The 13,850-nt window shown below is 42.7% G+C and overlaps 1 protein-coding gene across 3 annotated transcripts in view; it reads right to left on the reverse strand.

Moving 5' to 3' along the window:
* OPTN (optineurin) overlaps window positions 1-13,422 on the reverse strand; it is a 54,501-nt gene extending 41,079 nt beyond the window's left edge. For all 3 annotated transcript variants that reach the window (XM_070428376.1, XM_070428372.1, XM_070428380.1), the window contains exons 1-3: window positions 13,250-13,422; window positions 5,786-5,962; window positions 4,908-5,110 (exon numbers count right to left, since the gene is read on the reverse strand). In XM_070428376.1, coding sequence (XP_070284477.1) covers window positions 4,908-5,110; window positions 5,786-5,951 — 369 coding nt within the window. In that variant the 5' untranslated portion in view covers window positions 5,952-5,962; window positions 13,250-13,422. The remainder of the gene's footprint in view (window positions 1-4,907; window positions 5,111-5,785; window positions 5,963-13,249) is intronic.
* Window positions 13,423-13,850: the final 428 nt, after the last annotated feature.

The raw sequence follows: 13,850 nt of genomic DNA on the forward strand, positions 1-13,850 counted from the left end.
CTCTCTCTGTCTCTCCTCTTCCCTTCCACTCTCTCTAAAAATCAATGGAAAAATATCCTCAGGTGAGGATTAACGAAAAACAAAACAAAAACACTACCTTGGCAGAAAGGTAAGAAAGTTTTATTTTATTATTTTAAAGAAGCCTTTAGAGCTTTATTTGAATTTTCTGTCTCCTTATGAAAGTATGTTCCTGGGAAGAGAGTTTTAAACAAGTGTCTGAGGTCATGACACTAGAATCTCGGACTGTCAGGTTAATTAGCAGACCAGTGATATGAGGTCATGACACTAGAATCTCGGACTGTCAGGTTAATTGTCTTTTTGCCACTTGTGAGCATCTCTTAATTATCCTTGGGAAATTATGGATCTATTTATTTGTCCATAAACACTGTGGAAACATACATGTAAAAGAATGTAGGATAACACTTTAAGTTCCTCTCCATTTTAACACTGGGAGTCTTTTCCCTGCCTTCGTGGAATAGAACTCTTATGGTTTATTTTCCCAAATCTCAACCCCCACTCCACTATTTGTTACACTGTCATTATTTTTGAGCACTTACTGTTGACCTTGTGGGACACAGCAGCTTCCGGTCTTTCTGTGTATTTGTGTAATGTCTCTATCCTACTGTCCTGGCAATGTGTGCAGGTTGTTATGCCATTTTATAATCCAAGAAGAAAAGTCTATCTAATGACCTTTGCCTAGTAATCTGCAATTAAGAGTTAAAAAGTACTCCTTAGAAAAACTAATGTATAGTAATTCAGTGAAATCGGACAGACCATTAATGCCTCAGCTTCACCCTGAGGATCAGAAGGCAGCTCTCTAAAGGAAATTCCAACTCCCTGGCCTGGAGTGGCACAGAGGCATGAGAAGCCCTGATGGTTGGGGGCCATTTCCTGTAGAAACAGTGGCAAAGATGGGTCAGCATGAATGAGAGAAGTCCAAGGCCTTAAAACAGCGGTTCTCAACCTGTGGGTCGAGACCCCTTTGGCGGTTGAACGACCCTTTCACAGGGGTCGCCTAAGACCATCCTTCATATCAGATATTTACATTACGATTCATAACAGTAGCAACATTACAGTTATGAAGTAGCAACGAAAATAATTTTATGGTTGGGTCACAACATGAGGAACTGCATTTAAAGGGCCAGAAGGCTGAGAACCACTGCCTTAAAACCTTTACTAAGTCAGGAAGATGAGCGCCTAAATTTATTTATTTATTTATTTATTTATTTTTTTAAATTAAATCTTTATTGTTCAGATTATTACATTTGTTCCTCTTTTTTTCCCCCCATAACTCCCCTCCTTCCAGCTCCCACCCCACCCTCCACCCTCACTCCCCACCCACTGTGTTCATCCATAGGTGCATGATTTTTGTCCAGTCACTTCCCGCATCTCCCACACCCCTTTTCCCCCCAAGAATAGTCAGTCTATTCCCTTTCTATGTCCCTGATTCTATTATAATCACCAGTTCATTCTGTACATCAGGTTATTTATTCACTTGATTCTTAGATTCATTTGTTGATAGATGCATGTTTGTTGTTCATAATTTGTATCTTTACCTTTTTCTTCTTCTTCCTCTTCTTAAAGGATACCTTTCAGCATTTCATATAATACTGGTTTGGCGGTGATGAACTTCTTTAGCTTTTCCTTATCTGTGAAGCTCTTTATCTGACCTTCAATTCTGAATGATAGCTTTGCTGGATAAAGTAATCTTGGTTGTAGGTTCTTGGTATTCAGCACTTTGAATATTTCTTGCCATTCCCTTCTGGCCTGCAAAGTTTCTGTTGAGAAATCAGCTGACAGTCGTATGGGTATTCCCTTGTAGGTAATTGAGCCTCTTTCTCTTGCTGCTTTTAAGATTTTCTCTTTGTCTTTTGCTCTTGGCATTTTAATGATGATGTGTCTTGGTGTGGTCCTCTTTGGATTCCTTTTGTTTGGGGTTCTCTGCGCTTCTTGGACCTGTAAGTCCATTTCTTTCTCCAGGTGGGGGAAGTTTTCTGCCATTATTTCTTGAAATAGGTTTTCAATATCTTGCTGTCTCTCATCTTCTGGCACTCCAATGACTCTGATATTAGACCGCTTAAAGCTGTCCCACAGGCTCCTTACACTATCTTCACACTTTCGGATTCTTTTTTCATTTTGCTTTTCCAATTGGGTGTTTTTTGTCGAATCTTTGGTTTGATTATTGTACTCCTCTGGTCTGCTATTGGGTATAATATTCTTTATTTCAGTCCGTGTATGCTTACTTTCTAATTTCTTTATCGTAGCATCGAGGGTCTCATTAGTTTTCGTGAGGCTCTGCACAAATTTATGGCAAGCCCTCAAAATTGCGATTCTTAGCTCCATATCCTCCATTTCTGTCATGTTTTTTTGTCTCCGCATCTTTTATGCTTTCTTGGTGCACCCCCTTGTGGTCTCTGTGCGCAGTCTTGTTCTAGCCAAGCCTTAATTGTTGTAGTTAACACTAGAGGGCTTTGACCCCCAGGCCGACTGGCTATAGGAATCAGCTGTATGGAAAACGTCTTCCTTCTGGGGAGGCGCTAATCCAGCCTTTGCCTGAGGCGATCGGCAAATGGCTGTGCGCAGGGTTTGGGCGGGGCGGGATCCACAGGGCGGGCGGAGGGAGCAGTTATGGCCACTCTCAGTCCCGTTCCCAGAGGCTCTGCTTCTCAGAACCCCGGCAGCCACTGCAAACCTCGGAGAGAAAGCTGCCCTCAGGTTCCAACTGATGCCGGATAATCCCGCTTCTCCTGTTTGAGTCTGGGTCCCTAGAGACTCGCCCGGATCTGGAGCCCAGAGTCTGAGACTCACTCCCGACAGAGAACGACAACCGCGCCCTCAGCCACCAGCCCGCTTTGCGCGCGCACCTCGGTACCTTTGTATTTTCCACACTGCGCCGCCTCTGAGCCTCAATTTGCTGTTCTCTTTCCTTCTAGTTGTAGAGTCTCTCTTCAGCCAGCCTTCCTGTGGTTCTGGGTGATGTCCGTTCAGTCTTTTAGTTGTATTTTTGAAATGGTTGTTTGCGGCAGCGGTCTCCGGTGTTTACCTACGCCGCCATCTTGGTCTCCATGAGCGCCTAAATTTAAAAAATCATCTCAAATGACCCATGAAACAAAAATTAAGGAAGAGGCAAGGAGACAGGTGTGGGCCTGGGAGGCACAGTTGGGGGAGAAAGCTGATGACCAAGAGTCTTGAAGAGCTTTAAGTGTCGCTTTGTCCCAAACTTCCAAGTCCTTGGTCTCAAGGACTCACTTCTGAGTCCTGCTTGTAGCTCACTTATCATCTGGATTGAAAGAAGCTGTCTAGGGCTTTAGCTTCTGATCTCAACTTCTTCCAAAACCTACAGGCAGACTACCTGAGGTAGACAAACTGCTTCTGGAAGCTTCCTTTTTGGTTTCAATGTGATAGGCACCAATGGCTGAAGCCAACTGTTAGGTCACATCCCAAAAGGCAAGGGATATATCTGTAAGGTATTTCATTCCAGAGAACAGAAAATTACTCATGTATTCCAGGTGATCATTTCTTCAGAGTCCTGTACCTCAAAAATATTTGGAGAATGAGAGATTTCCCCAAGAAAAGTGACTTAATGCTCTTGGAACTGTAAGACACATTGAAGCATCAGAGGTGATAAACCCTGTCAACAGTGAAACATTTCCAATACAAATATAAATGTATTAAAGCTGAATGTTTTCATTATCCCATGAGCATGAGTTGATGAGTAGGTCATTGATATAAACTATGATCTTGTTCTAAAAAACTTTTCATTCATTAGATTATTCAATATCATCCCTTTTTCATTATTTTCTTTCCATTGTATTTGTCTGTATTCTTTACTCATCTAAGAAATTACAGATCAACAAAGTTCAAAGTAAAGTCTCAAGAAAAATCACTGATATCCAGGATTACATCTCCTTCAATTAACCCAGGGCTCCTGCATCTTCCAAAGGGTTATTAAGTTGTAGGTTTGGACAGTAGATATCCACCAAAACAAATATTACGCAGTGAGCGTTAGCGTATGGGCAGAGGCTTCATATGTATTCTGATTTGTTTTTTTCACTATCATCTTTGACACCCAGTCTTGGTTGTGAGCACATTCCTAGATTCTTTGGGTCAATGAAAACATGGCAACCTTATATAATCTCATATCACAACACGACATTTGTCAAACCATTTTTCAGAAGTAAATATAAAACTTAAAGCAAAAAATCTATTTTAGACTGAGAGAAAGGACAAGGTCAATAAGTAAAAATTCTGAGTTATAATAAATTTTATTTTATTATTTATTTATGTATGTATGTATACTCACCTGAAGGTATTTTTCCATTGATTTTTAGAGAGAGTGGAAAAGAGAGGGAAAGACCCATGAGTATATCAATGTGAGAGAAATATCAATGTGAGAGAAACATCAATTGGTTGCTGCCTGCATGCGCCCTGGCCAGGGCTGGGGAGGAGCCTGCAACCGAGGTACGAGCCCTTGACCGGAATCAAACCTGGGACCCTTTGGACCGCAGTCCTACGCTCTATCCACTGAGCCAAACTGGTTAGGACAGTAAATTTTAAAAATGTAATTTTATATCAAAGATATACATCAAAAACTAACACTTGCACGGTTCTAAGCAGAGGTCCTTCTGCTCTGTCTATAATGAGTACAAAATAGTGATTTATAACCTCAACATTCTTCTGATTAAAATCATTATGGTCAAAGCTTTACAAATTTCTTTCTCCCAACAAGAGATTATTCATGACCCTTAAAATCACAACCAATCTTCTCAGCAAGAACATTTCTTTCAAGATAATGCAAAACACCCATCTAATCTAAACCATAAAAGGGTTTGATCTAGAAGTCTAGACAAATAAGATTCCACTACAAATATTAATAAAATAAAATCCCAACTAATTTGTCTGCTCACCTCTAATGACCTTTCTGTTTTCCCTTTTAGTTTTCCAAGTTCTTCCTTTAATTTTTCATTTTCATGACTCACAGCCATTAGACGCTCTTTGGCTTCTTTGCTCTGGATCTCAAAAAAATGGCGTTCCTCCTTCTGTTTCTCTGTCCAGGCTGAGAGCTCCTGAAATCGCCCTTTCATTGCTTGGTTATTTAGCTTCATGGCTTCTGTATGGGGTTCAGAGTAAGGGGTCACACAACAAGGGGGTCACACAAACTGGACTTAACGAATCAAACCGCCCCTCAAGCCACTTCAACCTGAGGCTCTGAATTGAACGATGCCATGCTGGGTCTGGGCCCAAGGGTTAGTCAGAAGAAGGACTGTGGCAAGATGAGTGGTTTTTGCTTCCAGACAGGACTAGCAGGTCTAACGTCTCCAAAGTCTCAATAAAGTAAGATTGACCTGGGTGCCTCCATATAGCACAAGTACCTGTGAATAACTAACTAGACGGACAAACATCTGTGACTCTTAAATTCGAACACTGGACCTGCCAAAAGCCATGGCTTAATATTAGAATCCTTCCTCTTAACAAGGCAGTATTTAGGACCAACTGAAATAATAGCAGCCTTTCTTTCTTTTTCCTTTTAATTGGGCTAAATGTCTTTATGCCATTTCCCTGAGATAAAAAAAAAAACAAACTTTTTATTCTGACCTGTACCCAAAGGTAAATAATGAAAACCGTGTTAGCCTCACTAAAAGCTAAATGCTGTACTCTTCCTGCCCCCAGGGACTCAGACAGAGAATAGGGAGTTCACCTACAGGCCTTATTACAAAGGGATTAGGTTCGGGAAGGCCTGGGATGAATGGAGAAACACAGGGGTCAGGTGCCAGGTGCTGCTTACCTTTCAGCTGATGGTTCTCAGTCAGGAGTTCTTTCATTTGCTGCAGCAGCTCCTCTGGAGTAAACATGTTCAGGTTTGGGTGAGGCAGATTGGGGGGTCCATTTCCTGTGGCTTCATTGGGGCTGTCCCCCTTTTCAGTCAGGCAGTTAAGTGGTTGGTAGGACATGGCAGCAGTTCCTATGAAAAAGTTACAAACTGAAAAATAGCTGTCCCCCCTCTGCAAGGGGTCCCCAAGAGTCCCCCAAATCCATTAGCAATTGCTAATAAATACCCCAAGAGTTGCCTACTTTCTCTCCAAATATAATTGAACATTTATGATTCTACCTTTTAAACAAAAAAGGTAGATCCTAGCTTCAGTGTGTATGTGTGTGCATGTGTATGTCTGTGTTTATGGGTGTGCAGAGGGGTGGAGTGAGGAGCTGGAATGTGGAGGAGGAAGAGAGGGCATATCATGATGATCAGGTATCCTAACACAAGTCATTCAAGAGGGTTTCCATATATATATTTGTATACATGTGCAAAGTATCATTAAATTGATTTTCCCATGCAAATCTTTAAACTCAGATCTCCATATTTTGGGTGAATTATATCTCAATAAAGTTTCTCATAATCTTCATATTTTAGGCTAAGAAGAAAGGGGAACTAACATATTTTGGATGCTTAATTACTGTACCACATGTCAGTTTCTAATCCTCATTGAAACTCAACATACATCTCTTTTACAGGGGAAGAAGCTGGGTTCACTGAGGTGTCATAGCTCACCCAAGGTCACTTAACAAGAGGCGCAACCAAATACAAATGGTGATTCCAAACCCAGACCTGTAATATGATAAAGGAATGACTGAATATTTAGGCTTCAGTATTCGATAATTTTGCAAAGCCCATTAAAAAGACTAGAAAATCCTGCCTAATTATTGCATATTCTGAGAATGTCTGAATATCACTTTATTTTGTAGAGGGGTCAAAGTGGATATAAATAAGAGAAAGTGTATTCTAACTTTACTTCTGTATGGCCTACCACCTGGGCAAACAGAAATCTCTTCTAATGACTGGCTACATGTTATAGGAAAACATTTTTAAAAAATATATATTTTTATTGATTTCCGAGAGAAGAAGGGAGAGGGAGATAGAAACATCAATGATGAGAAAGAATCATTGATTGGCTGCCTCAAGCACACCCCACACTGGGGATCAAGTCTGCAACCCGGGCATGTGCCCTGACTGGGAATTGAACCGTGACCTGACCTTCTGGTTCATGGGTTAGCACTCAACCACTGAGCCACACTGGCCAGGCTAGGCAAACATTTTCTTTTTTCACACTTTATGAAGATGATAATAAGCCTTTTCACGAAGAACTGCAGAGTCAGTGAATCAGTCACTGGAAGCTGAGGAGAAAGACATGCACTATCTGCTCTGTCACTATATCATAACATCCACGAGCACTCTCTCTGTGTCCATGTAATAAAATGTAGCTACACACCGACTGCAGGGCGGTGCTTCTTCCCAATCCAATAGGAGGTGATACCTGGGCTCTCTGGAGGTCCCCTGGATCTGAGAGGCTGGCGACCTGCCTTTGGTCTGAAGGAACTTGTAGGTAATCAGAGATGGTGCTACTATTGATGGGACAGCAGGCCCCACGACACTGTCACCTTCGTGACTTCTCCCTAAGGCAGGTAGCACAAAGAAAGGCAGTCTCATGGAATTCCTTAATTAGGATGGCAATTTCAGGAGGTAAAAAACACTAATAAAACATACTCAACTGTAAGCCTTTTGAAGGCATCTACGATTTACACATCCTAATTCATTTAGAAAAGAGGAATAATGCTGAAGTGTGCTCTCTCAGCATCAGGTGACTAGATGGACTGCTTTTGTTTTCCCAAATAAAATAATCTACATTATTTTGCATGAAATAATTTGGATAAAAATAATTTGAGTAACACCAGTTTTTCTGGCTTTCTATAAAATTCACTTTTGCACAGAATGATGTTGGTGCTAACATTTCATAAAAATAGGCTTTTACTGCCTTGACCAGGTTGCTCAGTAGGTTGGGCATTGTCCTGTGCGCCAAAAGGTTGCTGGTTTGATTCCTGGTCAGGGCACATGCCTGGGTAGCAAGCCTGATCCCCGGCAGGGGTCATGCAGGAGGCAGCCAATTGATGTTTCCCTCACATAGATAGTTATTTATCTCCTTTCCCTTCCTCTCTCTCTAAAAATCAATAAAAATATTTTAAATGTTTTTACTGATATTTGTTAGAGAGAGAGGAAGGGAGAGGGAGACAGATAGAGAGAAACATTGATGTGAGAGAGAAACATCCTATATGCATCCTGACCCAGGACGAACCTGCAACCTGGGCATGTGCCCTGACTGAGAATGGACTGGCGACCTTTCAGTGCATGGGATGATGCTCAACCAACTGAGCCACACCAGTCAGGGCAATAAAGAAAATATATTTTTAAAGTGTCTAAGCAGGTATCTGTAGATGGGTTTGATTTCATTGTATTATATGCACACATTTCTTCTTAATGTTTTTTCCAAGAGAGGGTTAAGAGGAAAAAAAAGAGAGGAGAGGAGAAGAGAGGGGAGGGGAGGGGGGGAGGGGAGGGGAGGAAAGACAGGGGAAAGGAGGCAAGAGAAGGAGGGGGGAAAAAGAGAGATTTTCCTTTGAAAATTGGGCAGATATTTTCCTCCTTTCCTTGCCTTTGTACCTCTACCAAGCTTTCAGACATAACCATAATACAGTTAAAGTGGTTCTAGTTGTTAAACAGATACTTCTCACTTTTTCAGGTTGCCCAGATTTTATAAGGACACCAGGAAAAAAGACAGGGTTATACTAAGGAGACAGCAGTAAATATACCAGGTGCCACTAACCAGATGTGTGACCTTTAGAAGTCACCTAGCCTCTTGCTATGGTTTATCAACTTGTCTAGCAAATGATAATCATTACAGTTGGTTTCAGCTCAGAAAGTATTCTTAAGCATCTAGCAAGATCACAGTTCAACCCACACCATTCAGCACACCCTAACACTTTCATGGCTGTGATACCCCCTCTCACTAATCCTATATAATAAAAGCATAGTATGCAAATTGTTCCCTCGGGACTTGTCCGGGAGTTCAACCAGGGGGCGGGGCCAGCCAGGGGAAGGGAGGGAGGCCCTGGCTGCCAGTGGTGTTGGTGGTTGTGGTGGTGGTGGTGGCAACGGTGGCAGGCAACTGGGGGAAGGGAGGGAATACTCGGCTGGCAGCCGGCAGCTGCTAGGGACTCTACCAGTGCACGAAATTCATGCACTGGGCCTCTAGTAATATATATGCCTGTCCTAGTTAAACTTTTCATTACCCGGCATTGTTAGGAAAATTTATTTGGAAATGCAAATGTCATAGTAAATGAAAAGTTAGTACATATGCTGAACATAAGCATGTAAAAACCAAAATTATAAGCATGTAAATTATTACCAAATTTTTACTAAAAGCAATTTAATCAGTTTTGGTGACTCAAAGGGCACTTATGGCTTTAGAATATTTGGAGGGCCTCATTAGGAGTTATCACAGTGCAGTGCATATGGGAACTGTCTATTGGTAGAGGACACTGAATTCTCTGTTTTTAACATTACCTTGAGCTACTTTCAATTAAGCAAACATAGAGATACATTAGAAATCCTTGCTCACATCTTCAAAGGTTATGAAAATTTGAACTAAGCCATTTATTCCAAGGTTCTATCTAATAACAGAATTTTTCATAAAAAACCAACTAATCTGGATCTGAAACGTGTCATTTGTAAGCAAAGGTGATATTTAACTACAAAGAGGTGAATTAATTTAGCACAGGATTTGTCAAGATTTTGCCAATGAGAAAGAATGAGAACTAGCTGGAAGGTATAAGATCCAAAGCAAAATCTCCTAGATTTAATTCCTAGATCTGCTATTTGAATTCCTGATTATATGTTTTTATCGTTCTTAATTCCAGAAGTCAAGTCATTATAGCAATGACTTGACTTTGTAGGCATGAGCTTAAATCTCATTCCTGAGTTGGCCTTAAAAATGATCCAGTCCAACTCCTTTATTCAGTGCAAGAATGTCTTGACCAGGCTTGAATGATTTCAATGATAGAAAATATAAGCAATGACCTTAGCAGGCAACTGCTCATTATATTACAGGATAACTCTAATTGTCAGAAAGTCATTTTGAAATCTGCTTTATATTGACTTCCACCCACTGGACATTAGACCAACAGGCATATACAGAATAAGCACAGGCCCAAACCCTGGTGTGGCTGATTCTCCAGATTTGCTGATTAAGTATTCATAGGTTCAATCTCCAAGTGAATAAATTAGTTTTTTCCTTTTTATTGAATTTATTGGGGTGACAATGGTTAACTAAATTACATAGATTTCAGGTGCACAATTTCACAACACACCATCTGTACACTGTACTGTGTGTTCACTACCCCAAGTCAAGTCTCCGTCCATCACCATTTATCCCCCTATACCCTCCTCCACTTCCCTCTATACCTCCCCTCCCACCTTGCGGAAATCACCACACTGTTATCCATATCCATGAGTTTTCTCTCTTTTTTTTTCTTTTGTGCTTACCCCCTCCACCCCCAGTCTCTTCTCTATGAGTCTGTCATCAAGAGGATAAATTAGGTTTAAAGAGTGAAAATGTATTTGTTGATTGGAGACCATAGCTGGCTATGGGCAAATTCTGGTTTGGGTTCACAAGGAGGCTGAGTAAGATTCCAAGATCACATCAACTAAACCCATCACCATCCTGGAAAAAGAAAAACTGCGTATCCTACTAAGAGGGTAAGAAAAGCCTCACCTTTTGTGACAGAAATGGTATTCTGATTTTGTAGTTTGCTAACATACAGAAAATGGAAATAGATTTTACCTTATCGTCCCAGGCAGGAACCTAGGAGTTATGATTGATTCTTTCCATTCCCTCTCCCCCCAAGTCTAATATATTAGTGCTATCACTTCCACCTTCTCTCCATCCCACCAGCTTCATACAACCGTTTTCCTGGTGGAGGTAGCAAACCCAGATCTGGGTTTCACTTTCTCTTAGAGATGTCTGGACTACAACAACATTGCACTCCAAAGAGTACGGGATTTTTACCTATTTTGTCCACTGCTGTGTCCACCACACCTAGAACACAACTTGACATATTTGGGGATTCAACAAATAATTGCTGAATGAATTTTCATAGCCTCCTACAAGGTCTGACTCTCGTCTCTTTTCATCTCAGCCTCATTTCCTCCGTAGTTTCTTTTCTAGTACGAGCTCAGCTGACTGCTTAAAACCCTTCCCATACAAGACAGAATTCCAGCCCCTGAGCAAGATAAATACAGCCTTTCAGGGACAATTCCTTGTACTCTTTTGCTTCTGTACCCTTGTATCTGTTCTGCCCTCTGCCTGAAATGCTGGCCCCCTTTTGCCCTGGCAAACACCCACTGGACAGTTCAATATTCAGCTCAAAGAGATGTCCTACGTGAAAGCAACTGTTCTTTCCTCTGAGCACCCAATAGCACTTTGTGTGTTCCATCTCTTTGGCCCTTTTCTGCAAAGCAAAGATGCTAGTCCATCTCTCCGTCAAACTTAAGCTAAGATCTCTATTTTATTCTTCCTAGAGACTGGCACACAGCAGGCTCTCAGTAAATGTTTGTTGAAATGAAATGAAAATACAGTTTAACAAGGTATTTTAAAGTCTAACTCTAACACCAGTAAAACACTTCCTGCTGTGTAGATGACAACCGGGCATTCTAGTATTACGAGTTTTTCTACAGTTCTATGGCACTCATTTCCTGATTTTTAAACTCAACTTTTTAAAAACTTACTTTGAAAATTAGTGCTGTTTTTTTTTTATATCACTACAAAGGTACCTGGATGTCATTTCATAACACATATTCTATTATTCAATCTTCATACATATATCAAAGTGAAAACAATGAAAACTTATAATAAAATGTTTTTTCTTTCCATTTGATATAGATTTTATAGATTTTATTTTAAAAAAACAAAGTTTAATTTATTTTCCTTTTCTTTGGATTTACTATTCTATAGATTCCAAAGAATATAACGAACAGTCCAAGTCTCTATAAAATTCAGAGAAAAGCAGAGAAGAGAGTACCCATGTGCTAGTTCTACTTATTTCCATGGGAAGATAATAGTGACAAATTCCTTTCAAGAATAAAGTTTGTTTTTTGGAGGGCTTCGTTGAATTCCATAGCATAAAATGCAATCTGAGGTCAATTACAAAAAAAAAAAAGATACTACTTTTATAAAGTTATTCACAATACATAAAGAATAGCTAAACTGGCCCTGTAGGAAAACAGATCGACCACCCCCAAAGACTCTAATGGTTGTCCTTTCTCTATGGGCTACATTTAAACTTCACTTGCCTAGTCCATTCCAGGGCAGACTCTGACCTTGGCCTCTGCCCTGGATCTCCCCAGTCCACTACAAACTGGGCACATCCTGGGGGTCAGCCAGGGCCCCCAGCAAAGAGCAAGGTGGCTCTCCTAAGCGCCACTTGCTCAGACCTGAGGCTTTTGATGCCCTAACACCACCTTACTGTCCTCCAGTTTGGGTGTCCATTTCACTTTTAAACAGCTCGTGGCATACATTTCATACAACCGTTTTCCTGGTGGAGGTAGCAAACCCAGATCTGGGTTTCACTTTCTCTTAGAGATGTTTACTGCCTCCAGCTTACACACTAAGACAGTAAAACCAATTCCTGTCTCATCAAATATTCTCTCTCTCTCTCTGCGTGTGTGTGTGAAGATTTGCGGTTTATGAAGATTCCTTCCAGCTGTTCAGTACCCCCCACCTTAGGGAGAGGTCACCTGTTCTTTAGTGTTCCCGGCCATCTCCAAAAGCCAGGGTACATTTTAGCATTTACGTCTTCCAAAGGTGTACCCTTAACCACTTCCCTTCTAATGAGGAACTGGCTGTTTAATCATTCCCAACCTGAGGGAGTCAACCTCTAAACAGTGGTTCTCAACCTTCTGGCTCTTTAAATACAGTTCCTCATGTTGTGACCCAACCATAAAATTATTTTCGTTGCTACTCCATAACTGTAATGTTGCTACTGTTATGAATCGTAAAGTAAATATCTGATATGCAGGATGGTCTTAGGCGACCCCTGTGAAAGGGTCGTTCGACCGCCAAAGGGGTCACGACCCACAGGTTGAGAACCGCTGCAACACCCTCCTGACCCGCAGACTGTCACCCGCAGTTCGCCAGGCCAGTAAAAGGGGGGAAGGGCGCTGGGGACTGCCGCCCCGCTGCCCTTTCCCACCAGGCCAGGCTCCGCCAGGACCTGGAAACCTGCCCATCCGAGGGGCACCCCACCCCCTCTCCACCCACACCCCTGCTGGCTCAGGGCGGCAGGGAAGGGGCTGCGGGAAGAGCTTCCTGGGCAGAGGAGGAGTCGCCGCCCCGCCCAGCCCCTGACCCCCTGCCCGGCTCACCGGCGCCCGCGCTCTCGCCTCACTCCTCACGGCTTCCTGGGCATCGCGCCCGCTGGGGGAGGACTCCGGACGGGATGCAGACGCGGCCCGGGGACGGCGGCGGGGACTCGGGGAGCCTCGAGCGGTCGGGAACCTTTCCGACTCCGCCAAGCGGCGCTCAGCTGACAGCCGGCCGCGCGGGCCTCCAGTCTCCGCCGGGGAATTTCCAGGGCCTGCCCCGGCTCAGGCCCCGCCCCTGCCCTGGCGCAGGCCCCGCCCCTCAGGAGGCCCCGCCCACATGTCCCGCCCCTCCTTTCCCCGGGAGCAGGCCTGCAGCGACCCAACCCCACAGCTCGCTTCGGGTCCGGGCGAGGACCCAGAGCCACCGCCTGCCTAGGTGTCAGTGTGACCGTGACGGATGAAGTGAATTAAAATAAATTATTAATTAAATCAAGCACGCGGACTCGGTCTTCCCCGCGGGGGTCCCTATGGAAGGTCAGATCCCATGGAAAGAGGGTGGTCCCAGGCATCTTTGCAAAGAGACTTCGATCTCTGTTAAGTCTTACATCTGGACATAGTTAACTGAGCATGCGTGGCTTTCCACCCAATTTTGACCTTAAAA

This window comes from Myotis yumanensis, unplaced genomic scaffold (genome assembly GCF_028538775.1).
Source record: "Myotis yumanensis isolate MYYU_CA2020_CCGP unplaced genomic scaffold, mMyoYum1.0.hap1 SCAF_1, whole genome shotgun sequence".
NCBI lineage: Eukaryota > Metazoa > Chordata > Mammalia > Chiroptera > Vespertilionidae > Myotis > Myotis yumanensis.